This window comes from Anser anser, assembly GCF_964211835.1.
Source record: "Anser anser genome assembly, chromosome: 20".
Lineage (NCBI taxonomy): Eukaryota > Metazoa > Chordata > Aves > Anseriformes > Anatidae > Anser > Anser anser.
The window spans coordinates 6919709-6945436 of NC_139741.1; the positions used below are offsets into that span (position 1 = coordinate 6919709).

The following is a 25728-nucleotide window of genomic DNA, read 5'->3' on the forward strand; positions in this document are numbered from 1 at the left end:
AGAATGTTTTCAGCGCTGAGTTGTGCTGGAGTGCCTGCTTTAACAGGACTCCATAAAGTGCCTAGCAGCCTGTTGGGTACTATGGAGACTATTTGGAATTGAAATATGCCTTATTACAAATATAATGGGAGCTGCCCATCTCAGGGAAATTGTGGGTTTGCTTTCAAATGGAGTGACCTGGCAGAATTGCTACAGAGCTAAAGTCCACCTGGCACCTGCCATCTCTTATAGAGGAGATGGTTCTCATTTCTAGGATTGCGTTAAGCTGTGTGTCACAGGGCTGCCAAGGGGAAATCAGGCAAGAGGCATCCCTCCCTGAATGAGTACAGTAATGAAAGGTTTTGCGACCTTGGCTATGTCAGTTGAGTTGGTGGAAGTGGGGGGAGATGAACCTTCTAAGATGGAAGCCTGGAGCCTGTAGGAAGGTGAGATGTTCTGCTCCATCCGTGTGGGCACTCTAATGCCATCTCTAGCTCCTTCTGCTGCGATGTCTCCTGTGAAGTCGTGGTCCCAGGTCTCCATTCCATCCAGAGACAGCTTTATCTTTTGTCTGTCGTAGACAAAACCACTTTCAGGTTGTAACTTCTCTAGCAAAATGCTCTTTACACCTGCGTTGACTGTCCATGTTTCCTGTGTTTGTCAGCAGTCCCCTCCTGCTGTGCTGCTATTCTTTCACTTCTTCCCCAAGAGACTTCAGACTTGGCAAAGAGTAAGGTTACAGTCGAGCTGTGGGCTCTCCAAGTTTTTAGAGGTTGTACCGGGTCCCTGAAGGCTCTAGTGACTGACATGGTGGCTGCTGCGAGCAGGCATCAGGATCTCTGTGTTTTCCATGTGAAACCCATGCTAAGCTCAAGCTAATCCCCATCAAAGCCGCTGAAGACATGCTAGCAGGGAATGCATCTCCTTGTCTCCTCTCCTCCCAGGTGGTAGCGAATGCCGTTGCTGCTTTGTCAGAAATCAGCGAATCGCATCCCAACAGCAACCTGCTGGATCTGAACCCTCAGAACATTAACAAGCTGCTGACAGCTTTAAATGAGTGCACAGAGTGGGGCCAGATCTTCATCCTGGATTGCCTGTCTAACTACAACCCCAAGGATGATCGCGAAGCTCAGAGGTATGTTTGATCCCGCTCTTTGTGCGGGCCACCTGGGGTTGTTTGGTAGAAGAGCACTTGCAGACTTCTGGCAGTGTCACCTCTCTGAAAAGGGCTTGTGTTAACAGGGTCTCTGTGTTCAGGTCTGTAGCAGCACAAATAAGACTTTGAAGTACAAGAAGTTTAAGAGGGAGGCAAGCTTGGGGAATTTGGGCTGGTGGTGGAAACCTGCCTCTTCCCTTTGCAGAACCAATTTCTCTTTGTTAGCTGCTTTTTCTTCCCTTCCTTTAAAAGGCATTGAAATTGACCCTACTAAGAAAGCATCAGCCCGAGACCAATGCTATAACAATGTTAATAACCCATCTGGAAGCGCTGTTTGCAGGGTTTCCTATGCTAAAGCAGATCTTTCAAATCTGTTTTTTGCTAATTTGAGAGGCAAAAAGCCCTTAGGTTTGGGGGCTTCCATAGTACTGCAGGTCTGAGGCTATTTTTTTTCCAGCTAAAAGCTAGTCTGTGATAAAACTAAAGGTAAATTTAAAAAAAATACTTATCACTCCAAATTCTCCCTTGTGCTTCTACTTCTAGTTTTAATGACTAAAGCTAAATACAGAGACCTTAGGTTTACCCAGTGTTAATCACACACTTCATGCCTACTCCTGATCTGTCCCCAGAATCACAAAAAATCAGATTTTGTACCCAAGAAAACAAGGAACAAGCAAGGAAAGTTACTTGGAATAGGGGAATTCTCAGACTTGATTTCATATAAAATGTGGGGTGGAGGGGAAGAAAGGGGCACAAGCCCACATGAAAAATTTGGTCGGGCCTTCTGTGATTCTCTGGGTTTCTTTGCTAACTCTGCTTTTTTGAGGCAGAACAGATAATCCACTTTTAAAAAAAAAGGCCTGCCAGTAGCCTTGCTGATTTTTCCACCTCCCTCCCCCTTGTACTCTAAGCAGCTGTGCCAGAAAGCAGATATTAATGAGTGCTAGAAACCTGCAGAGATCTCCGGGGTGCCAGGCTAGTATTATCCCAGCTTTGTCAGAAAGGGACCACTAGTCTGAACAGCTGTGAACATGTCCCAGTTCCTCATCCTTAATTCTGCTACAGTGGAGTATAAAACTGGATGGGCAGTAACGACTTCTCCTCCTTTCTGTGGAGTTTGACTCCTAGAGCCTGTCTTATTCCAGATAGGAGAACAGCAGCACCTGCTTACCTGCTTTTTTATAGTGTTCTCGTTTACAGCACAGCCGGTGCCACTGCCTCTGCGCGTGGAGAAACTGAGGCACGGAGCAAGCAAGCAACTTTGGCTTGCCAGACCTCGAGCAGTGGCAGCTGGGGATGGCCTCTGGTTCTGATTTCCAGCCTCTTGTGCTCTTCCCTTAGCCCTGCTGCTTCCTTTCCAGAGCAGCTGAAAGCAAATCTTTCCGAGAAAGAAACTTTAGGGAGGCACAGATGGGAAGAAGATTGTTCTGGGTTAGCAATATGCAGGAGGGGGTGGGAAGAAACTTGACAGATGCTGTAAGAAAGACCATATGAACCCAAACTTCCTTTCTGCTTGGCTTGGGTTGTTTAGGATGCTGTTGACTATAGGATCCGCTTAGGCAAGTAGTGAAGCTGAGACTTGGGAGGATATTTAGGTCACTCTTTGCCTATATCTTCAGAGCAACGGAAATCTTTTTTTTTTTTTTTGCAGAAACAAATGGCTGAAATGACAGCAACCTCCCCCCAAGGAAGCCAGAAGCGTGTATCACCTCTGAGTGATTCTATGGGGGCTGAAGTGTTTTTTCTGGTAGCGGTTCTGTTAAAGTTGTGTTTGTAAGTGACAGACAAGATCACAGAAATAGGAAAGAATACCATGAGGCGAAGGAAGAGAAAGCTAATAACTGAACACGCATTGGGACTGTAGTGCTGAGAACTGGAAGAGTTTCTGAGCTAGCTGTAGCAGGAGACAAACCTGGAGCTGTGAAAGTTGTTGTTCTTGTTTGCTTCCTGCTGTGTCCAGGAAAGCAAGACTGCCTGTTCTTGGTAAACAAAACCGAGTCAAAGAACGGTCTGAGGAAGCTGTCTTCAGCCACGCGCGATCTCCTAAGCTCAGATAAGATCTGAAATATTTGACATTTCTGAAATAAATGTGAACCCTTTCTTACTCCTCTATTTCCAGTATTTGTGAACGGGTGACCCCTCGACTGTCTCACGCCAACTCGGCAGTGGTACTGTCAGCAGTGAAAGTTTTGATGAAGTTCCTGGAACTTCTGCCCAAGGACTCCGATTACTACAACATGCTGCTTAAGAAACTTGCCCCTCCGCTGGTTACCCTGCTGTCTGGAGAGCCTGAAGTTCAGTATGTTGCCCTGAGGAACATCAACTTGATTGTGCAAAAAAGGTAAAACCTTGAAGGAGTGTTATTCCTGGGTGTGTTATCTCAGACCTTCAGGTATTTCCACGTACACAGAACTGCATTTAATCCAGGTTCAGCCCCTTCAAGGGATGGATTAAGCAGTCTTGTGACTCTGGTAGCTTACATAAGTTGTCTTTACAGCGCACTCGTGATACCAGTGTCATACAGTGCTTTTTTACCTGCCTCTCTCTTCGCTGCCTTTTTAAGCGCAGCGAGAAGTGTCCTCCTACAACACTGTAAATCAGATTGCATAGAGGGAGGAGGGTGTAACTGCAGAGGTTGTAGTGACCTGTAGAAACTCAACATCCTTTATGCTATTTGCTCTTGAGCACAAAACCAGACTGGTGATATAATGATGTACAGTGGGTTGTTTTTTTAACCAGTTTACTTGCATTCACGTGCCTGGGTACTGTTGGTCCCTACTGGAAAGGTGGGATGACACCTTTTTACCTTTAACTTTTTACCTATTTTTTTACCTGATTGCATTTACGGAAGAGTTACTGTGCAATGGGACTGGTATCTGGTATCTTCTAAGTAAAAGCAAAAAATGAGTTTGTCAGTCAGTGGGTTCTGCATTGAGATAAGGGTGTTACACTTTCATTGAAAACAGTGATGTTCACTGACTGTCAGACGTGCTTGGCTCAGCAATTCAAATGGAGGTGGAGACATAGATATGGTTAGATAGACTTAGAATCTGTATTTTGTATTTAAACAATTGTTTTCTCTAGCCTACTGACTTCCTTCATATTGTTGTTCTCATGTTTGGTGCGTGTCTCAGACACAAAATAGCACCATTCTGCTTTTCAGTGAAAGTTCGGGTAGATTTCTAAACTGAAGGTACCTTTAATTAGGATAGAGCCCACTGTTTGTACCAGTCTTGGGTGAAACAACATTATGTTTCCTTCAGGCCTGAAATCCTGAAGCAGGAAATCAAGGTGTTCTTCGTGAAGTACAACGACCCCATCTATGTCAAGCTGGAGAAACTGGACATCATGATCCGCCTGGCTTCTCAAGCGAACATTGCCCAGGTCAGCTAAACAAGTTCTAATGGATCCTGCATGTGTTCTGGGGAAGGTCCTTGGGAGAGGATGTGTGCAGCTATTGTCAGTGTCCTGGCTGTTAGACATCACTATCCCTGTGCTCTTTGCAGCTGCTTAATGGAAAGGATTGCCTAAATTGTGGAGTTGCCTCCATAATGTAACTGGAGGTACCAGGAGTCGTGACAATTAGGCAGATCATCTCAGAGATTACATTTCCAGGAGAGCTGATGTCTCCTGTCAAATGAGTCACTGCTAGAGCTGAGGTTAGAATGAGAGGCTTGTTTCAAGTGAGAGAGGTGTGCCTGTAATGGAGGCATTCAAAAAGGTCAAACATTACTGAAGTGTGAATTTCAAGTGTATTAGTTAAATTATTACACCATTGTACAGGCATTCTTCAGAGCTACAATAACCTTTATTTTAACTTAACTTGCTTCCAGGGTGGAAACTTTCCAAAGCTAGAGCTAAACTAAGTTGAGACCACTTTACAGTATAGATTCTTTTGGTTTTAACGTAGTTTAATTCAAATTCTGAAAAGAAAGGAAGCGTTCTCAAATGCCGCCCTGGTCACAAGGCCTTATGTTAATGCAGAATGAGTAATGCATCTGGCTAATGCTCTTACTGTCCTATCATAATTGTCAAAAAGCAACTTCATTTAATGTGACGTTTTTAAGCAGCTCTCTTCAGCTCTCTCGTCTGTTCTTTGGGATTTTTTTGTTTGTTTGTCTTGTTTGTTTTGGAACAGAGCAAGGTAATTCATGCCCCTTTTGTGATGGGTACATGGAAAACATTTTAAAAATCAGTTTCCATGAGAATGTATTCAGAATTTTCTATGTATTCTTGGTAGGCTCCATACCAATTTTAATGCATAATGTTTAGATAATGCAAGTTCTTTGGATGAAAGGCAGTCGTGCCTGGGGGACACAGTCTGGAACTGGGATCTGCAGATTAATAAATAAATCCTTACCTGGTTCTAAAGAGGCATTCCTAAAAACAAACTAAGCTTTGTCAGAAGTATGCACTGAAATGAGACCCACTGAGAACAGGCTTCCACTCTCTTCCTCCCCGTGCAGCTTGTCAAGACGCTTAATCTGCATGCCTGCTCTAGACCAAGGCAGCACAGTGCTTGTGTCTGAGGTGCTCAGACTCGAGCAGCATTTGGAAGGCATAAACTACCAAACCTGGGTACTAAGTGCTGTGCAGTGTAGATCATCCAAGGCAATAATAAAACTTCAAAACACAGATGTCCCGTCTACTCCTTGTAGATTTATTTGTCTGCAGTCTGGCCCTTCAAGGCCTCTTTATCTTGTCATTGTTCTGAGGAATTGGCATTCACTATAGATTTTTCAAACAACTGTCTTGCTTTGTGCTGTTCAGTTCTCCCTTGCAATCTATTGGTGACATCGACGTGAAATCCCTGATGTCATGTGTGAGAAATTGAAACATGAGATTCTGAGAAGGGTATAAATTGCATAGGGTCTTTTTTGTAATCATTTTTTAAAGTGATTTTATTTAAGATGAAGTGGCTTTTTATTTAGTGGTTTGTAAGATCCCAGTAGGTCTTGGTTTAAGCCCTTGTTCAGTTTCCATTAGCACCCCCCTCCCGGTAGAAGAAATCTTAATATGGGAAAAATCTTTACATCGTTTTTAATCTGTAGAGCTGTTTCAGGATGTCTTCGGATCTCCTTCTCCTCTTTCCTGATCCAGCAGGGATCCAGGGATTCACCTCAGCGCAGAAGAGGAGAGATCAGAAATTGTTGCTTAGAGCTTTGCATACAGTGGCTGTAGAACAAAAGTACAATAAACTGTACATAAAATCTATGTGCATGGATATGGTGAACCCTACTTCACTATAGCATCACCATAAGGAGGAGTTGTAATATTAAGGCTTGGCAGGGCTGATCTTGTCTCCAGCTTTTGGTCAGGGGATCTTCATGGAGCCATGTTTTGGCTTCAGCCAGCCTGAACCAAGTCTGGCTGCCTACTCCAAGCCATTTTTCCCCCCCAGTGGTGTTGGTTTCAGAGGTAGAAATCGATTACAAGCTTTGACTGTGTTTGCTTTGAATGCGTGTGGCTAGCTGTGGAAGAATTCATCCTGCTTGTGTTCTGTTGTTCAAGTGGCATCACTTGTCGGGTGGGCGTTCTCCCAGTGTGACCCCGGCCTCACGTTGGTGTGCTTGCTTTGCAGGTCCTGGCAGAGCTGAAGGAATATGCTACTGAGGTGGATGTTGACTTTGTTCGCAAGGCTGTCCGAGCAATTGGTCGCTGTGCCATCAAGGTTGAGGCAAGTACCTGAAACTTGAGGTTTTCCGTGCTTCTCAGACTCCAAAAACAATATTAGGCTTTTCCATCTCATTCCCATATTATGCAAAGTTTCTTTGCTCCTGTGCTGGTGACGGTGACCTGGATACATCATGCCCCAGCTGAACAGCTTAGCTGTGAGCTCTGGCTGAGTACGTTGCAAGAGGGTGGTGTGCTTCTCTCAGACCTCAGCTTGCAGGCAGGGCCAGGCAGCAAAATCATTCTTGGTGGAATATTTTACTGTGTTGGCACCAGTGGAACAATGACCACTTATTCACGAGGTCCTCCTTTAACAGCTGTGGTCTGACCTTTTGAAGGGGGAAGGAAAAGAGATTGTGCAGAGGAACTCAGTACTACGTGTTTTGTATCCCCCCTCCTCCCTTCAGCTGAACAGAGAGAGTTCAGCTAAGAGTTAGGGAGTCTGGGGTCACTTAAGAACAACTTGCACAAACGTGGACTCACTCCATCTGCTTACCTAGTTTTGAAGGTCCATGTAGCCTGTGGCTTCATTTGGGGTGTGCTCTCTTCAGCCTAGCTGCTTATGCAAATACGTTCCCAAGAACCCTTGTAGTTATCCAAAACAACAGTTTGAAATGTCCTCTGCCAGTTGAACATCCACCAAATGCTCGTAATAGAACAGCTTTTAATTTGTTAAACTCCCCGCAAATAAATCCAGTGTGCCTGACAGGAGCTCAGAGAGGCTGCAAAGCGAGAGAGATGACTTATGCTGTGGTGTTGATACTTTTCAGTAAACTGATAAACGAGTGTAAAATGTCACATAAGTGGTCTAATTTCAGCTGAGCTTATTTAGCTTTTGCTAAAGTGTATTCCCACGAGCACTGACTGGCAGCAGATTTAAATAACCTAATCATGCCTGGCTGAGTACAGTGTCAGTGCACAGGTTTCCCTTGTTTCAGCTAAACCACTGTAAGTCTGCACAGAGAGGGCACCAACTTTGTCCTCTTGAGAGAAATGACAGCCTCTTCCTGCGCAGCTTCCTCTTCCCTCCTTTGGCTTGTAAAGGCTTATCGCTGCAGTGGGCTTCCTTTTAAGTGGGGCCAACAGAGCAGGTGATCACTGCCTCTGTGTCAAGTCTGCGTTTCAAAATACAGAGTGCTCCCTCTATCCTGCCTGCAGGCAGGAGGCTGTCTGGGAGAAGCCACAGCAGTGACGGTAGGAAATGCTCTTGAGCATTAAAGAAGGCTACTGAGAAGTTAAAAGAAGCTGGTGGCAGCCCTTTTTGTTGAGGTCTTTGTACCGCGGAGCACAAGCTTGCTTTAGTGCCCAGCAGGGACTTCTCAGTAGGACTTGGCCCTGTGTCTGTCCTGGTTTCACATGACAGGTGGTGTGTTCTTGCAGCATCAAGATGGTTTAGAAGTTTTCACCCTTTCTCACCCTCATCTTCTACACTCTTCACTCCTATCCTGGATGCCATGCCAGAGTTGCATTCAGTGCACACAGGGCTGATAATAATTCCCCAGCAAATTTGCAGTGACCCTGTAACTGTATAATTGAGAATCTCTCAAGTAGAGTTAACCTTGCTTTTTTTCAGCAGCGCTCCTTTGAAGACACTGCTGCTAAAGATGAGGTCTGTTTACTCCTCTGACCAGAGCCAAATTTAAGAGGGCAAATATAGAACAACTCATTACAGTGTCCTCATCTGTAGGTTAATCCCTGTCCCCAGCGCATCTGTGTTTACTAGAGGCTGTTTGTTCTGTGAGTTATGACTAATGGAAGAGCATTTTCACAGCCATCAGTGTCCAGGTTCCCAAGGCTTAGAAATCTGCTTTTTGACATAGGACGCAGCCGGCAGGAGCTGTTGATGAATGAGTGTTCACAGGGAACCTCAGCTCTGCCTTCAAGGATCCTACCTTTTGTCTAATTATCTCTCCTAGAAGAGTAAGACAGTAAAATAAATTTGTCTGCTGTGACTTGAGCCGTAGAGCAAGTGTGGCAGTACCTTTGTTGTGCAGCAGTGCACAGTGCTAAGAGTAGCAGTGGTGCTCATTGTGGAAATGTAAGCAGTACGCATGCTGAATAGCAAGGTTAGTGGATTTTGTCCAGATTTAAGTTGTCATATGGGTTTGGGGGACGTCGGATTGTTTTGCAAGGATAGACTAGCAAGGGTCAAAGTTAGCTTGGGTGCGTCTGCAGCAAACTGTGTGGTTTAGCATAGGGTGAAGGTATCTGTGGGGTATCTGTGGGTTGTCTGTTGGTTTGTTCCACGGGCAGCAGTAGATGAAGAAGCCATCTGCCTCTTAGATTGTAAGGAAACAAAGCCCTGCTCCTGTTCCCCTCCGAGGAAAAGGAAATGACACGGATGTCGTAAGAACAGTGATTACTCTAGAGCAAAGGAGAAACAGCAGGCACCGTGTTAGAGGGGGATTTGTCTTGGTTCCAGGACATTCTGCTGGCAGACGAGCTCTTAGAAACCTTTGAGGCTTATGACTGAGTGTGGTAACTCAGTCATCTTGCAGACTTTCGTTCGGTTGCTACAGAACACCAAAGCAAGTTAGGCTGGATGGTTGTCCTTTCTCATGCCACCTCGAGAGCTGTTCTTTTGGGGGCACTCTTTCATCAGTTTGCAGAGCACTGCGGCCCCCGGGGACATCCACCTTCAAACAGCAATGTGTTTACAAAGGATGGGGTGAGCTGAGATGTGTTTTGTTGCAGGGACTTGAGGACTGCTGTACTGAGCATGTGCCCACGTGATGGCTTGCTTTCCAAGGGACTCTTGGGCTCGAAATCAATACTGTGTATTTCAAAGTGGATGTTGTACTCTTCCTGGAAGAATCATGCTTCAAAGCATCTAAAGAAAAGAAAAATAAGCCTTAATTTGCTTTTCCTTGAAATCTTCATCTCTTGAAACTTTGCTGCTTGTAAGCTCTGAGAGGGCTGCATTTGCTTGAGCTGTAAACAGCAAACGATGCTGTAGATGCTGTAAAGAGGATTTGGCTTAGGACAGGTTTACCCCAGGTAAATCTTAAGGTCAGTTGATAAATTGCAAGAGATGAAATTACAAGCTCTGGAGCATCTAGCCTGTAAGGACTTCAAGTGAGGTTCTTGCTGCGAGTGACATTGGTCTGTGTTGAGCCAGGGCCCTTGGTCAGTCTCCAGGAAACGGAAGTCATCCAGTTCACAGGCTCAAATTCCTCCTGATCAAGAGAAGAGATCAGAGCAGGATGTTGTTGGACTATCTTTTCACTGCCTCTGTAGCGGCATAGTGAGTACGAAGTCATGTTAAGGAGGGAGAGGTATTGTATCAAAACCAGAGGAGTTTAAATATTTTTATTTGGTGTGGATTTCAGGGGAGAGTCTCATGGTACCAGTTTGCAAAGATAGTGCAAATGCTGGTTTATAAAGTGCCTCCTTGGCTGATCCCCATGCTGGCATTAGCACTGTTTGTGCTTGTAGGCTGTGTTTGTAAGATACCACTGCAACAGTCACAAGGGCAGGCAAATATCACAGTGAGGTTTTTAGTCTTTGCTTGTCCTAAATTTAGCTGTACAAGTCATCAGGTTTGTCCTTGAGATTTTTGCCCATTCTCAAAAAACTGATTCCTGCAACTTACTCAAATGCCATTTCATTCCTCTGCCTCCTGCCCAGCCTTCGAGAGCTGTAAAAGCGGAGGGGACTATTAGCTCACTTGAATTGAAAAATCCACCTACGATGCTATTGTTTGTGCCCTACGACATCTGTCTTGATCCTGAATGCTTTATGAATGTGCTGATGGTGACTGCCTAGGCAGTGTCATGAGCAGTCTGCTTCTCACATTAATCACCAGCTGTGTAATGAGGCTTCATATGTGCTCTGCTAATAGCCAAATCACTATCCTTATTTCTGACTCTCTAGTGCTGGAGTTTGTTGCTCCCGTGTTGTCCTGCCTCACTGCTATTTGGGAACAGACCTCCCTGAATTGTTTGCCTCTAACTCCAGTTCTTGTTCCTGGAGCATGCCAGCAACCAGTCCTTGTTATCCTACAGGGTCTGTAGCTGGGGATTAGGAACTTAGTGTGAAAGCTGCATTGGCAACAGCTGGATTTCTGTTTATGACTGTATTTTCACACATTGCTAGTGACCTCACCCCCAAGTCTCTCAGCCCTGATTGCCATGGCCTGGCCAAGTCCAAGAGAGCTTATACAGTGACATGTTTCACCTGCTAGCCAGCACGAGGGTGGTATAAGTAGTAATGCAGGCAATTTTCTTAATATCTCTTGCATGATCATCCAGCCATCTACTGGCACAGTTGCTTTGACCATTTTTATTTTATTTTTTGCAGGAGTTGGAGTCAGTTGGTCTCTCCGTTGTCTAGTATCCTAAATTCCCTGGTTAACAGACACTTGTCACCCTGCAGGGTTTTCTGGACACGTATCGAGTTGGTAGCTGGAGTGCTTTTATTTTTCCCCTCTTGGCCTTTCGTATCTTCATACATACCAGGTTCCTCAGCTTGTGCCGTGGCAGTAGTAGTTCTTCAACTTGTTTAATTGTGGTGTTTGTGTTCTTCCCCCCAGCAATCTGCAGAGCGCTGTGTGAGCACACTGCTGGACCTCATCCAGACCAAGGTCAACTACGTGGTCCAGGAGGCCATCGTGGTAATCAGGGACATCTTCCGCAAGTACCCCAACAAGTAGGTGAAAGAACTGCAACGCTTTTGGAAGCTTTTGTCTGTTTTATCATCGCAGTACAGCAATGCAAACCCCAGTCCGAATAGCTTACCAGGCCACTGAAGCCAAGGTGGTTTTCTTTCTGAAAAGCAGTGTCCGTTCTGGTCTTAGCTGCTAGTGTGGCAGGATTCAGATGTCAGCTCCAGACAAGATACCAGCCTGACAGAATTAATTCAAGTGGAAAGCTTTTCCTTTGCCCAACTCTGTATGCATGCTAAGTATAAGACTTCATCAAAAGCAAGTAAAGATCTCGCAGAGGATGCCAGAAGGAAAATTTGACCAAGTTTGCAGCATTAGGCTTCTGTTTTCCCTCTTCTATTTTAGAAGGATATTATATACAGTCTCCTGCAAATTCATGGCTTTCATGGTCTGAAATTCCAGGCAGATTGTGCTGAACAAAATGCTGCTGGCTTTCTTCATCAAGTGTTCTCTCTGGCTTGGGCAGTATTCGTCTTATTTTAAGCAGTTTGTGCAATAAAACACTGTCTCTTCAGCTACAAAATAGTGCAGTAGTGTCTTTCAGCAGAGACTTCATGATCACCTAAAAAGTAATGTGGGACATCTGCAGGTCTCTCTGGCAATTTCTGCTGTCAGTTAGAAGATAGATTGCGTGTTTATGACAGGGATACCCACGCACGGGGATCGGGGAAGCTAAATAACTAGTGTGGGGTATTGTCTGTTTTACAGCAAAGCCTTTGGGGAAGTGTAATATCCAATTTTAGAGTTGAAGTCTGAAGATGCTAGTGAGGCTGCAGGGTCGGGCACAGATTCATGGTTTGACCTATTTGGATAAAACAACCCTTTAGCAAAAATGAAAGGGAGGCAGTTTTGTCTTGAATTCCACATCTGGGTGGTCTTGCTGATTACAGAAACTGTGAAGCTCTTGAGGACCCTGTGAGATCTTAACACTCAGCCTGGGGAAAGAAAAAGCCTAGGAATATTGTCAGTTGAGTGAAAGTGCTGTTTATTTCATGTTGCATAGGAATACTAGACATTGTAATTCAGTGCAGGATTCTCTGCGGAATAATGTGGGCAGAGATGGAGTAACGCAAGTTGAATTCACCCTAGTAACCCACCTGTATTCTGATAAATTAGGTACGAAAGCATCATTGCCACCCTGTGTGAGAACCTAGATTCCCTGGATGAGCCAGATGCCAGAGCTGCCATGATCTGGATAGTGGGTGAATACGCAGAAAGGATTGACAATGCAGATGAGCTGTTGGAGAGTTTTCTGGAGGGCTTTCATGATGAAAGTACTCAGGTAAAAATTGTGTTATACATCTTGCCTGTAGTGTTTCATGCAGTGTGTCTGTGGGACAAACTGTAAATATTACTGTAGTAGTCAGAAATATCTCCCAATGAAAACTTCAATATTTAGCTAAAATAAAAATCTTGGGACTCTGCAGATTTGTTTTGTCTTATCTCCCAAACTTTTTTTTTTTTGGTGGATGAATAAGACAGAACAGTAAGGCTTTCTGCATGTTGTATACTTCTTGAGGAATAGCCCTACTAGGGACGAGAATGTACAGAAGAATGGTGATGAAATGCATCAAAATATTACATAAATCTCAGTGTACTGATCAGGGACTTGTTTGCAAAAGTATTTTACAATGGGCAAGAGTCTGATTTTCATTATACTGGGTTTCCCTGGCAAAGAATAGTGTAATGCTGTTAGAAACCATGGGATGTGAATTTTATACTACTAAAGGATGTTGAGACCCACGACACATTGCTAAAGCAAGGCTGACTCTAATCTCTCTCCTGTGTACCTTTCTTTTAGGTGCAGCTCACCCTGCTGACTGCTATAGTGAAGCTGTTCTTAAAAAAGCCTTCTGAGACCCAGGAGCTGGTTCAGCAGGTCCTCAGCCTGGCCACGCAGGTAAGCCAAGATACACAGTGAACCAGAGTCCTCCCGACCCTGTGCTGGCGGGCAGTGTGCTGTGTCCCATCTGCTGGACTGATCAGCCTTGCTGGTAGATAGGGTTCAGGCATGTTTTCCTCTCTCCCAAGGAGAAGGGGGTTGACTCCATTAAGAGCTGCTCTGTGCCTGTTACCATGCCATCTGGTGTCTGCTCTCTACTTCTTAGCTCTTGCTTCATCCTAAATCCTTCCACATTTCCCCACCAAATTAAATGTTAGGCGCAGGGTGGGGTTTTGAAGAAACCAAAATGCCTTCTTCTTGAAAGGTGGCTTGCAATTAAAACATCTGCTGCTCTGACAGAGGGATAGGGCCAAGCAAAGACTTTGTTCTGTGAACAGCAAAGCTTAAACGGTGCTATAAAAACAAAAGAAATAAGGTTTAGTTTTTTCCTTTGTACTTGGATGCTGTCAACCAATGTGGCAGCTTTGTTGGAGGCTGTAACAGTGGGTTAAGATTCCAGATTCATTATGCATGAGGAGCTGAGTTGTGAGCTCAGATCACTGCAGGTAGGGCTGGGCTTGAGCTGAAAGAAAGGAGCGCTGTAGTTCTGGAGGACGGAAGCAGAGATGTGGTGGTGGTGGGAGTCAGACTCAGCTGAACCTACTGCACTCCCTGCGCCGTGATGTAGCCCAGAAAGAGCATTTCCTCTGCAGACCTACCGTACCAACTGAGGAAAATACACCTGACTGCACTGAATGGGCAGCGATTGACTCCAGGTTTTCTGCTCAGAAGCAGTCATCAGCTAGCCTTTTTGGCCCTCTTTGCTGGAAGAAGTCATGGCTATGGACTTCTTGGTACTTCTATTCATCCAGCTGGAGGTGGTGCATTGGGCAGGCACAAGAAACCTAGCCTGCTCTTCTTGCTTCTGAGTGTTCAAAATCTGCTATTAGGCAGGCTCTTGGCTCTTTTTTAGAGAGGGTTGGGCCAGTGGCTGGGTATATCATTTGTCTAAGCCAACAGAGGAAAGGTACTAAGTGTTAAAACCCACTCTGCTGAGTCATAAAACACTTAATGGCACCCTAGGAATATAATAGGCGTCTGTTTTTTCTCTGTTTGTCACAAATGTTGATTCAGTCTGGCTTTTTGTATTTTATATGAATAATAAGTCAATGTAGGATAACTGGCTGAAAAACACTAAAAAGCCTTATGCTTCAAGGTCTGATTTCTAGGTAGAGATACTGTTTTTCACTTGAGTGGGGGAGTAATTACATGTGTGTTTCTTTCCCCAGCTTAGGTATTGTTGCACTTTGAGTGCCTCTTAGGGTATGTCTGCGCAGCAAACTGCAGGTGTGATTGTAGCAGGAGCCAGTGTAATCCAGCCAACACTGGTAAAAATAGCACTGAAGCAGCTGGGGATGGGAGGGACACAGATGTGGAGTAGTGATCAAGGTCCCTAGCAAGCCTATAACCTAACGGATGGCACAGAGCCTCTACATCTTCATTGCTGTTGTCTGTCTGGCATGGGTGGGTAACTGAGCTAGCATGGGTTCATTGGTATGCTCTGCAGGTGTGCATGCAGGCCCTGGAGACTGGAGAATTAGGAGAAATGTGGAAAGGAAAGATCTGAGCCTCTTTTTCCAGTAAATTTACTAAAGTTTCAAGTCTGTTTATTTGGCTGTAGGAAGAAACAGTCAGTCCTGAATCTGGATGTCCCTGAAAGTAGGTAGGAGCGCGTGGTCTTTCATGTCTGCCCTTGCAAAGGCCCTGTCTGATCTTGAACTGCCTGCTGAAGGCAGGATGAGGACATCCTGGTAGGAATTGCTAAGGGCAACGGGTGTAAAGAGTTCACAACTCCGCCATCAAACTGAAAAACAGCACTGCAGAGAAATCTGTCAGTTGACCCAGACAATGTATCTAGGTCCTTGTGAGCAAAACGAGTTTAGCGTGCCCAGCCTCATTACAAGTAAAGGTTTTGCTGTGTGCCTGAGAATGTCTTGAGACAGAGGGCAGAGAGGCAGGTTACAGCAGGTCAGCAGCAATGTGAATGAGATCACAGAAGAGCAAAAGAAATGCCAAGGAGGAAGTCTAATGAGGTGTAGGATATATTGCCAGAATTTTTCAGGAAAAAAACCTCAGTAGCATCTACCCTATTGTTCTCCTGACATGGGGATTAAAAATCCCAGCTCTTTCTTCAATGAACAGTTCGAACATGTTACACTACAGCATAAAACCCCAGCACCTGTCTAGCCCTAGAACACTAGCTGCAAGCTATCACCACTTACTTTGTTGTCCTGGGCAGAGCTGTTTGAAAAGGAGAGAAGTTAATTCATGCTGCGGCAGGACTGTCTGCAGTAAAACAAGGATATTATTGACAGCTGGAGAACTGATGAGGTGTCTTTACCATGTACCATTAGTATCTCCCCATACTTCATTAGATAACTAAGATGCAGGGTAAATAAGGCCTCTTTTGTTGTGAAGAATACTGCTTATTAAGATCTATCCTGTAGCTCTGCAGGGTCTCTTTGTCCAGTGAATGCCCTTGCGTAAGGCGTATATTTCTAGGAATTCTGAATCTTTCTGTTGCAATACAGAATATAACATGTTTATTCTTAGTGTGCGATGGTCATTTTGATTCACCCTCTTTTCTCCTGTCCACAACCCCTTGGAGTTTTCCTGATTTCTTTTAAGTGTCAGGAAAGCAGATGATATTCTGTGGGACGGGGCAGCTGTGGGATGTGTAAATCCAGGGACTTTTTGCTCCCTGACCAGATGAGTCAACTCTTTGGTTAGGAAGCCAGGCATTAATGCTTTGGGATTTGTTTTTAATTTTGCGATGTACATCACAACAGTTTATAACTTCATTCTGAAATTGATGATTGTCACTACTGGATGGTTGTTTCGTGTTTTGTTTTTTTAATCCACCAGAACCACTGCTAGAAAAATTAAGTGATCAGAGGAGTTAGTCCCCTTTAGAACCGTGACTGATGCATTGTTCTGTCGTAGGACTCTGACAACCCAGACCTGCGGGACCGTGGCTACATCTACTGGCGCCTTCTTTCCACGGACCCGGTGACTGCCAAAGAAGTGGTCCTGTCAGAAAAGCCCCTGATTTCTGAAGAGACCGATCTGATTGAACCAACTCTGCTGGACGAGCTGATCTGCCATATTGGATCTCTGGCTTCGGTGTACCACAAGCCACCCAACGCTTTTGTGGAGGGGAGCCACGGTATCCACCGCAAGCACTTGCCAATTCACCACGGGAGGTAAGCTGAGACAGCGCTGGTGATAATGAGCAGGTTTGGTTGTTTCTTGCTAGTAAACAGTCCTAAAGACACATGGGTCTTCTAAAATACTCCTTGCTTTTTTACTGATTGTGTAGAGGCTTGTGGATCATTCAAGGAGCCGTTTCATTGTAGGATTTAATTCTGGGTGTGTAGCTTCTGAGTTCCTGGGTCAAAAGACAGGAGAAGTATCATATAACTTCTCCTCACACAAGAACTTTAATGTTTTTGGGGAAGACTCTGGCTATAAGGTCTCTGACTTGAGAGCTGGGCTAGCAAAGCAGAAGGTGGATAGGTGGTGAAAGGGCATACTTCAGGAGGAGGAGCAGTGAAAGCAAGTATCTTACAGAAGGGTGCACTTTGGTTGTGTAAGAGTTTTTGCTTCAGTGATGGGACAGCTTTACAAGCCTCAGTTGCGTAGAATAATACCAGGTTCCTGGAACTGGCAAGAACAGGGATCTTCTGTGGTTAGAATGTGAAATGGGGAAGGATGAACAAGGCTACCTCTTTTACTCGGTGCCTGTAAAGCAAGGGGAGCGTAAAAGCCGTCTAGGCCCTGTCACTGAATACTGTTCAGGCTTAAAACAAAATGCCTAGACTGATGTTGTTCTGTCTAACCTTTGGGGAAAAAATGCTTCAGCTTATTATCTGGAGCTTTAATGTTTCCCCATAATCACAGTCCTGAAAGTGGGTTAGGTCTGCAAGAGCAGGCATTGCAGCAGTCCCAGGCTGTGGTGGTGCTGCTGTTGAGCCTGTTCCCATGGTTCCTCATTCAGGTAAGCAGTGCTATTTGCTAATGGTATTAATTACAAATATAAGTCTGCTTTACAGCAGGAGGCAAAGTATCCAGGCTTACCTTTTAATAATATTCCCAAAGTGACATTTGGAGTGCTATTTTTTGCCGTTGCACTGATAAATCAGTGTGCGATGCTGCTTCTTTTCTATTTTCTGATACCACTTCTCTGCTATTCTTAGCAACTAAAGCTATTTCTGTCATATGACTAGCTTTGAGAAGCTGAGTTGTTTTCTCCCTGCCTATGAGATCAAGTCTGGCTGCGCTGACCCAGGACCAGCAAGCACAACTCTACCAGTCAGGCAAGAAAAGCAGTGGATGCTTCGCTCAGCTTCAAGATTTGCCTCAATAGCAAAATAAGCTGGGTTGGGGGTAGCTTTGGCCTCCCATGTTAGCACCCTTCCCATACACTTGTTTCAGTACAGAAATGAACAGAGGGGTTTAATTAACTCAAGGAATTCAGCTACTGCAAGGAGTAATCTTTTTACTGGCTTCCGTGTATACAACACACTCGAAGCTAGTGCCCAGACAGTCAACTTTCCCCGTTTTTTTTTCTCATTATAGCAGTGTTGTACATTGCCCTTGTGCTGCTTACTACTGAATTACCCATTACTTCAAGAGAAAGCCTTCAGGGCTTAATCACCAGTGGTAAGGTGAGGAAGCCAGAGCAGCGGGAAAGTGTAAAGGGCTGAATGCTGATGCAGTGCTTTAGCCTGCTTGGTAAATTAAAAAAACAAAAAAGTGTTGTTGTTAGTGACACGCCAAGCTTCTCCGAAGTGAGGTCACTCGTAAAGAGGCCCCGTTATTGTGACTTTCTGCTTTCCTGTCAGTAAAAGGACAGATTGATCAGGCTGATGCCAAGGCCTACTTGCACCATGTTCCAGCGTACTGGGTGGCCACGTGCAGCCCTGGAAGTACAGAGAGCAGCACCGCGGGTGCAGGCTGTGGCAAGCCTGAATCTGTGCAGCCAGTACATCTTTACTGAATGCTAAGAAACCAGTTTGCCTTTTCCTAGTGCTGAATGTGTGTGAAAAGATGCACAAAGAGGTACGTGAAAATTTGTCCTCTTAAAGAAGTTTAAGGGTGTCCAGTGGCAGATAACATCAGCCAGCTGTTTGGAGTCGTCTTTGCTACTTCTGCACTCTGGCGATGACCGTTCTGGTGGCTGACCTGTCCACTACAGACTGAGGTTTTCCTTCAGATTGTGCAGTGAGATAGAGGTGGGAGTGCGGGGATGTCTGCAATGAATGTGGCTTAAGAGGGTAAAGATAGCTTTTCCTTGAGTAGATGGGCAGAATTAGCTGTTCGGTGCTTTTCTGGGTGTAAATGTAGGAGGAGGTGGTTGTGGTTGGCAGAATACACTCCCTTGCAGTGGATGCAGAGGTGTATTTCCATACAAAGCAATGTAGGACAGGAAACCCAACTGCTTGCCACTGTCCAAGACTTCAAGCAAGAAAACCTTTATCAAGTCTTTTGGCCCTTTATAACCCTCATACTCTTAATTCCTTTCTTTTCTTCCGAAGAAAATACAAAGGTGTATATACAAATCTCCTTAAAAAGGTCTGTTTTGTACAGCAAATAGAAGGCTTGGTTGTTTTTTGTTGTTTTTTTAATACAAACTGACTTAGCTTCGTCCCTTCCTAATTTCGTGCTGGGCTTTGGGGCAACTGCAGTTAAACAAGACCTTGCAGGGATTGCTTTATCTCCATCAGAAGAAGGATGAGTAAGTGTTGAAGAGGTGTAGTGTTAAAGGGATTATATACTGGGAACGAACCAAGTGTGTGCACTACCAGCTTGTAATGTGCCTCTGCTCATACATGCTGTTCTTTCCCGTTCTCAGGTTGGGGGTGGGAGTGGATCACGGTAACCACTCGCTCTTCAGAAATGTTTTAGCTAGCTGTTCGGCATACTCAGAGGTCTCCCTGCCGAAGGCAGAAGCAGAGAGGACAGCTAATATTAGTGCTATTAGAGGTCTAAAGCTTTTAATGCAAAGAAGCTTTCAATCCTTTCTGTCGCTGCCTGGTAACTAATTCATTCAGCAGCCCTTATGCTGCATCTTTCCCTCTTGGCACCAAGTTGGTAGCAACTTACACTGTGGTGCTAAAGCTTTCCCCTCAGCAGCTGAGTAGGGATAAGGAAGAGGATCGTGGCTACTCAAAACCAGCAGCTGCAATCCTTAGAAAAGAGCCCCAGTGTTAAAACACCTTGTCAGTACACTAATTCCCGTGGCGTTTCTATGCAATTACCTGTTGGCCGCATCCGCAGTAATACGAGCTGGAAATAATTCTGTCAGTTTCTGTTGGCAGCAAGACACAGAATAGATTTGAAGTCATCTAAAATATTCGCGTGTCTGGATTTAAAGAATAAATATGTTGTAATGAGCTCTCCGGGAGCTACAGTGAGTGTTACTGGTGGGTTTTTTTCCCCCGTAAAACTCAGTGGCAAATGGATATAAAAGATAGCCAGACTGTTTCTGGTGAGAAACTTTTGAAATTTGTTTGAGGCACTTCTAGACTAGTAATTAGTATGTCTGCTAATGCAGAGAAAAGGATGTTATTGGTGGAAGGGAGGTGCCAGTTTTAGATGGAGGTCTTTAATTAGGAAAGTGGTGGACCTTGCTGCAGGTCAGTAGAAGGTGTTAAGTCTGGATCTGTAGGGAGTGGTTGAGTTTGCACCAGTTAGAGTAAGGGCTTAAGGGTTATATCTGCTAGGTCTCTGAGGAAGTTAGGATTTTTTTTCAGGTTTATGTGTAGCTCTCCAGGTCCAGTGGTCAAAAAATCACCTCCATAGGCTCTTTCTGAGTTGGGAAGTGTTTGTTTTCAGTGCCGTGGTCTATGTAGTACATACGGCTCGTGATTTTAGAGAGGTCTGTGATTCTGCGGGGAGGGGGGAAGGATTTCACACCTGAAAATTCCCTTTTGTGAGCTGCAAATCGTGCACAATGCATGGCAGGTCCTTGTGCTCAAAGCATTTGTTGAAGGACCACTTGCAAGCACAGAGCACCTCGTACACAGCAATGGTTAGGCCAGCTGCTAGGGTAATCCTTTAGCTGCTTCCTGCTCGTGGGCTACTTCTTGCTGTGTTTCCCCATGCTGGCAACCTGAAGCTGGAGGCTGAAGGTGACCGACTTCTCTCTTCTCTGCCTCTTGTTGCTCCCACCCGCAGCACTGACGCAGGAGATAGCCCCGTGGGCACAACAGCCGCTACGAACCTGGAGCAGCCCCAGGTCATCCCATCGCAGGGCGACCTTCTGGGCGACCTTCTCAACCTGGACCTGGGACCCCCCGTCAACGTTCCCCAAGTGTCCTCCATGCAGATGGGTGCCGTGGACCTCCTGGGAGGAGGGCTGGACAGCCTGGTAAGCAGCGTGCTCTTTACCTTCAGCTGATGTGAAATAATTGGAGCTGTGCTCATCTCTGCAAAGCCTTCACTTGTGCTTGTAATGCTCGGATCCTTAAGCTCCCCAGTGCTGAGACCTCAAACTCCAATAGGATTTAAGCGGTACCAATTTTCAGCAGGTTTTCCTGCTCTAAAATGAATGTTGGTGCATGCAGTAGAATCCCTGCGCTCAGTGGGCATGTTTGTTTTCATGCTTTTTCTGCCTGTAGAAAAAAACTAGAAAGTTGTTTTAAACATGTAAAGTGCAGCACTGTTTTGTAATTAGTTCTGACTCCCATTCAGGAGGGCGTTTGTTCCACCCCGTTCCCAACCCTATTGAATTTCAATGCAAAGCTCAGGGCTGCGGGCTGTAGCCCTGGGTCATCCCATTTATATATTCTCCAGAGCGTGTCATGGTTTAGTATCAGTAATGTCTTAATTGCAGTTAGGTCGAGAGGGAAGCTGCTGCGCAGCCCTCCCCTTGCTGCAGCAGACACAGGGGGCGTTCAGGGCCTAAAAGGGTCAGGCCCTGAGTATGAATGATCACATATTGCATCTGCTCTGGGGTGAGAGCTGAGAAGAAGCTGCAGTGAGATGATCTGCTAGTGAGGAGGCCGCTGCAGCGGGGAGGAGCTGGGGGCTGCGGTCTTACACTGGTGGCAGCCAGGAAGGGAGAAGCGGTCACCGTCAGCCTGGGATGTGTTCAGCCTCGGGGCTCACCAGTGGGATGAGGAGCAGGCCAGCTGTACTTGCACCATGTAACCCAAATAAGACCACCCCAGAGCACAGCTGCGTGGGTTGCAGACCTGCAGTGGATTTGTTTCACTTTGGTGTGAGGTTTGGCTTCCAGTGAGCAGGGCCAAGTTGTCTGTGTGCCTGTTTAGGTGTGCTTCGGTTCTGAGAAGCAGGAGCAGCTGTAGCAACCCCACTGCACCGGATTCCTGTTTGCCAAAGATACTTTCTTAAGCTGCCACAGTCTTATTAAAGCAGATGTTAAACACCTCTCCAGCTCTGGTGTTTCATGAGCTAATGAACTGGAAACAGGCTAACCCATAATGGCATCGGTGTTCGTGGAGCTCAGGCGTACTTCAGTCTGTGCCATCTGGGGGGCAGATGGCAGCTGGGGAATCTGCTTTCCTCCCAGGGATAGGGGACGAGGGCAGGTTTTCAGCCCGTGTTGCTGGGAATGCACAGCGCAGGGCAGTGACCTTTGCAGCTTTCGCTCTGCATTGCAAGAGCTGTAACTAAGAAACTGCAGAATCCTTAATTGTGCTGAGGCATCGCAGAAGACAGCAGCAATTCGAAATGAGCAGGACTTAAATTTCTCTGTGCTGTCTTCCAGCCTCTTTGTAGCCCTCCTTCCACCTCTCGTAGCCCTCTGTTCCTTGTTAGTATCAGAGGCAAATAAACGGACATGGCAGAAGGACTGAAGCTTGGTTTGGGGAAAATATTTCCCTATCAGTTGGCATTAATGGGCTTAATTCAGTGACCCACTTGGGCAGGAGAGCTGCTAGTTGAGATGATAGTAGGCTTTTACTTCGTATTTTTCTCGAGCCTTAAATAAATGGATGGGCTGTGGGGTGGTAGCTAACGAAGTGACTGTTTCTGGACCGGGGAGAAGTGGTGCCTGGGGCTGTGTGCACCAGCGCTGGCTCAGCTGCATTATTAGGTGGGGAGAGCACTAAACAAAACCCTGAATGATGTTGTTCCCCCAGAATGCTCTCTGCTGGAGTTCTCTTGGATCAAATGTCCCATCTTCTCCTTATCCCTCACACGTACAGGCGAATTTTGTCCTGGTAAAGCTCTGTATTTCTCTGGCTTTTCATTCCCTAATGAGCCTGGTCTGTGTGCAAGTGAGTGAGATCTGCCTTTGTTTATTGCTGTGGACATGTGTTTAAAAAGAACCCAGCTGAGTTACCCTGAGCTGGAATTAACTACATCGCTCGGCAGCGTCTCTGCGCTGCTTGGCCAGCCAAGGGGATCGGCGCTTGGGTCTTAGGCATGGTTGTGCAGGGCCAAAAAGAGAGGCTCAGGATGCAGGTATGTGTGTGCCTGACTTATAAGTGTGGTGAGTGGGTGAGAGGTGTCCCCAGGAGCCTCCTGGAGGAAGGGCTGAGCTCCTCGCCCTTCCCCGGGAGCTAGAAATGGCCAGGGATGACGGGCGCTTGCATTGTCAGGCAGGCAGTGGAGCTGGAGCTTGAAATAAGATCTTCTTCCCCTGTCCTTATTGTGTTGCATTCAGGTTCCTGCTGGGGCAGCCCTTCCCTCTCTCTCTTCCAGACGGCTTAGCCGCACACTTTGTGTGTTATATCACTGCCTGACTCCCTCAGTGGTGGAGTATCCTTCTCTGTTCCTCCTCAAGTACTTTTTCAAATGTATTTCATTCCTCTGCTTCGCTGGGAAGATTGAACGCGGCACCCGTTCCCTTGCGTGGAGCGGTGTGAGCAGTCTCTCTCTCTTTGCTCAGACCAGAAAGAGTTTATTTCACTTTAGCTCCTTGTGCTGCAAGAAAGTAAGCCTGTTTGGTGCTGGATGGCGAGGCAGAGTCTTCCTCTGCGTGCACACTGCTCTGGTCTGTCTTTTCCCATCCCTCTTACCATCTTAGGAGTGTAAAGAAGGGTACTGGACCATGGGAGGGGGCTGATCTCAGGCAGCCCTGAGTGTTTCCAACAGGACTTCGCCTGCAGTCCTTTTCACGACTCCCAGCGATGGAGTTTCTCTCACCCCTGCTGTCAGTCTTGGTTTTCTGCTCATCACAAGCAGATCCCTTCTGGATCTCAGCTGACCAGAGAGGAACACGAGGTATTCAAATGCAGCAGATTTTCTGCATTATGTCTCTGGCACCATCCCTGCATAGCCTGAGTGGGGACGTACCTCAGGTGACCTGTCAGAGCAGAGCAGTCTCAAGCCCTGCTTCCATTTTGCACACAACTGCTTGAAAACCAGCGAAGCCTCTCTGCTGCAGAGGAAGAAAACGGTTTGGGATGTGCTGGAGTTGATGTATGAAATCATGGGCTGTTCCTGCCTTGGTGAGGTGGTGTCAGTACTGCGAGTGTCGCAAAGGCAGCTGAAGGTCTGGAAGAGGCTGCTGGCAGGCTCTCAGCCACTGTGTCACATCCCCTCAGTGTCATGGGTTGATCCCTTTGGATGCTCCACCAAATGGTTTGGGTTGGAAGGGACCTCAAAGATCATCTAGTTCCAACCCCCCTGCCGTGAGCAGGGACACCTCCCACTCGATCAGGTTGCTGGTTGCAGGTCTTGTATATTTGGTAATGCCTTCTTTTTGGGGAGAGGGTGTCTGTCTTCAGAAGGACGCTCTTGCAGCCAAAGTCCCGACAGGACTAACTGGGAAGATAACAGAAGCGTTAACTTCCACGGCAGACGTCATTCAGCATTTGTTTCTTAAACCATAGTGTTGTTTTCTTGCAAGCATTTGAAAGGAGGCAGCATGCTATAAAACTGGATGAACACCAGATTAACATTGTTTGCTTGAATTTTCCTCACTATTGGTAGGTTCTTATTTCTATGGCCAGTGAGACTCCAGCTGCTTGAGAGGTTAATTTCTTTAGGGAATAACCGATACTTTATTTCCATAGCAAGTCCTGTAATTGGTATTAAATGTAACGTGCATATCGTGCGTGCACAGATGCTGAGCATGTGTTAACAAATTAAAAAAAAAAAAAGGGGGCTGTTAGTACAAGAACAAGATATGCTTTGCTTTTAACCAGATCAGACTTGCTACACGACTTACGGAGAGCTGTTCTGCAGCGAACAGAGCCAGAACTGAGTATGCTCCACGGTGTGCCCCTCTCAGCCCCGCGCAGCTCTTCTCCTCCTCACTTCTGCTTGCTTTTCTGTAAAATGCTGACCAAGGTCACTGTTACAAAGCTTGAGATCGCCAGCTCTGAAGTGTTACTCAGTGATAGCGGCCACTAACGTGGGAGAAGCAAAATTTGCTCGGACAGCAAGTTGCAGGATGCTGAGAGCTGGCCTTTGATGCTGCGTCCCCTTGCAGCAGGATCCCAGTGGCTACACTTCGTGCAGGGTACAGGCAGCTCTCCAGCTCCTCGTTTGCTCTTGATGCAGTCCTACAAAGGGCGCTGTAATAAGCTAGGGTCATTTTGTCTTTAAACCTTTTTGTGTGCTCATTTGCACTGAAAATCCCAGGGCACGAGAGCTCTGCTGCCCGGCACACCGCGCGGCTCGCCGTGAGCCGAGCGTTTAACGGGAGCTGGGCGCTGTGGCAGGGAGCCAAAGGGGCTGGCTCGAAACTCGGAGGCAGAGCAGTAAATCTGTAGGAATGGACGGGCTTGGATTGTCTGTTATGTAAGGATTTTATTTAATACTCTACCCACTCATCTACAAGAGTATTATTGATTCAAGGCTGGCAGCTCGTGAGATTGATTTATGTCCCAAATTGTAAGGCTGTTGGATAAACACTGGATATCCACGTTCTGTAATATCCACATGTTCTGTAATACCTGCGCTGCCGTGATCGCTGCGGGCTGTTCTCGGTGGAGCTGCTGCCCTCTGTGTAATCAGGTTGGGTGTTGGAGGTCTGACCCCAACTGTCTCCCCTGCACGATTTAGGGCTGTGTCCCAGCGCTCTGCTTGCCCTGAAGCGTGGTCTGGGGCTGGGAGCTGAGCATCACCTCGCCCTCTCTTGCGAGGCATCCCAGGCTCCAGGCTTGGCAGCCTGGGAAGAAATCCCTGCTTCTCCAGTCCCGAGTGCCTGCTGATCCCAGCGGCTGGGGAGCAGAGGCGACTGGTGTGATCCCTCCCAGTCCGACTGCTTTCAAGTGGAGAGGCCAAAGCTTGGCCTCCGTGGACAAGACCTGGCTCGTTCAGGTTGATTAGGGCCTCAGTGGTGGTTTATTCTGAAAACATGCTGCTGAGTTATTTCACTTGCTCAGAGTAGGGAGC

General features: G+C 46.2%; 1 protein-coding gene across 4 annotated transcripts in view; it reads left to right on the plus strand.

Moving 5' to 3' along the window:
• Positions 1 to 25728, plus strand: part of AP2B1 (adaptor related protein complex 2 subunit beta 1) — an 83493-nt gene that overhangs the window by 28408 nt on the left and 29357 nt on the right. For all 4 annotated transcript variants that reach the window (XM_083806626.1, XM_083806625.1, XM_083806627.1 and 1 more), the window contains 9 exons: positions 924 to 1114; positions 3255 to 3476; positions 4399 to 4519; positions 6717 to 6812; positions 11340 to 11455; positions 12588 to 12753; positions 13273 to 13371; positions 16357 to 16616; positions 20593 to 20785. In XM_083806626.1, coding sequence (XP_083662752.1) covers positions 924 to 1114; positions 3255 to 3476; positions 4399 to 4519; positions 6717 to 6812; positions 11340 to 11455; positions 12588 to 12753; positions 13273 to 13371; positions 16357 to 16616; positions 20593 to 20785 — 1464 coding nt within the window. The remainder of the gene's footprint in view (positions 1 to 923; positions 1115 to 3254; positions 3477 to 4398; positions 4520 to 6716; positions 6813 to 11339; positions 11456 to 12587; positions 12754 to 13272; positions 13372 to 16356; positions 16617 to 20592; positions 20786 to 25728) is intronic.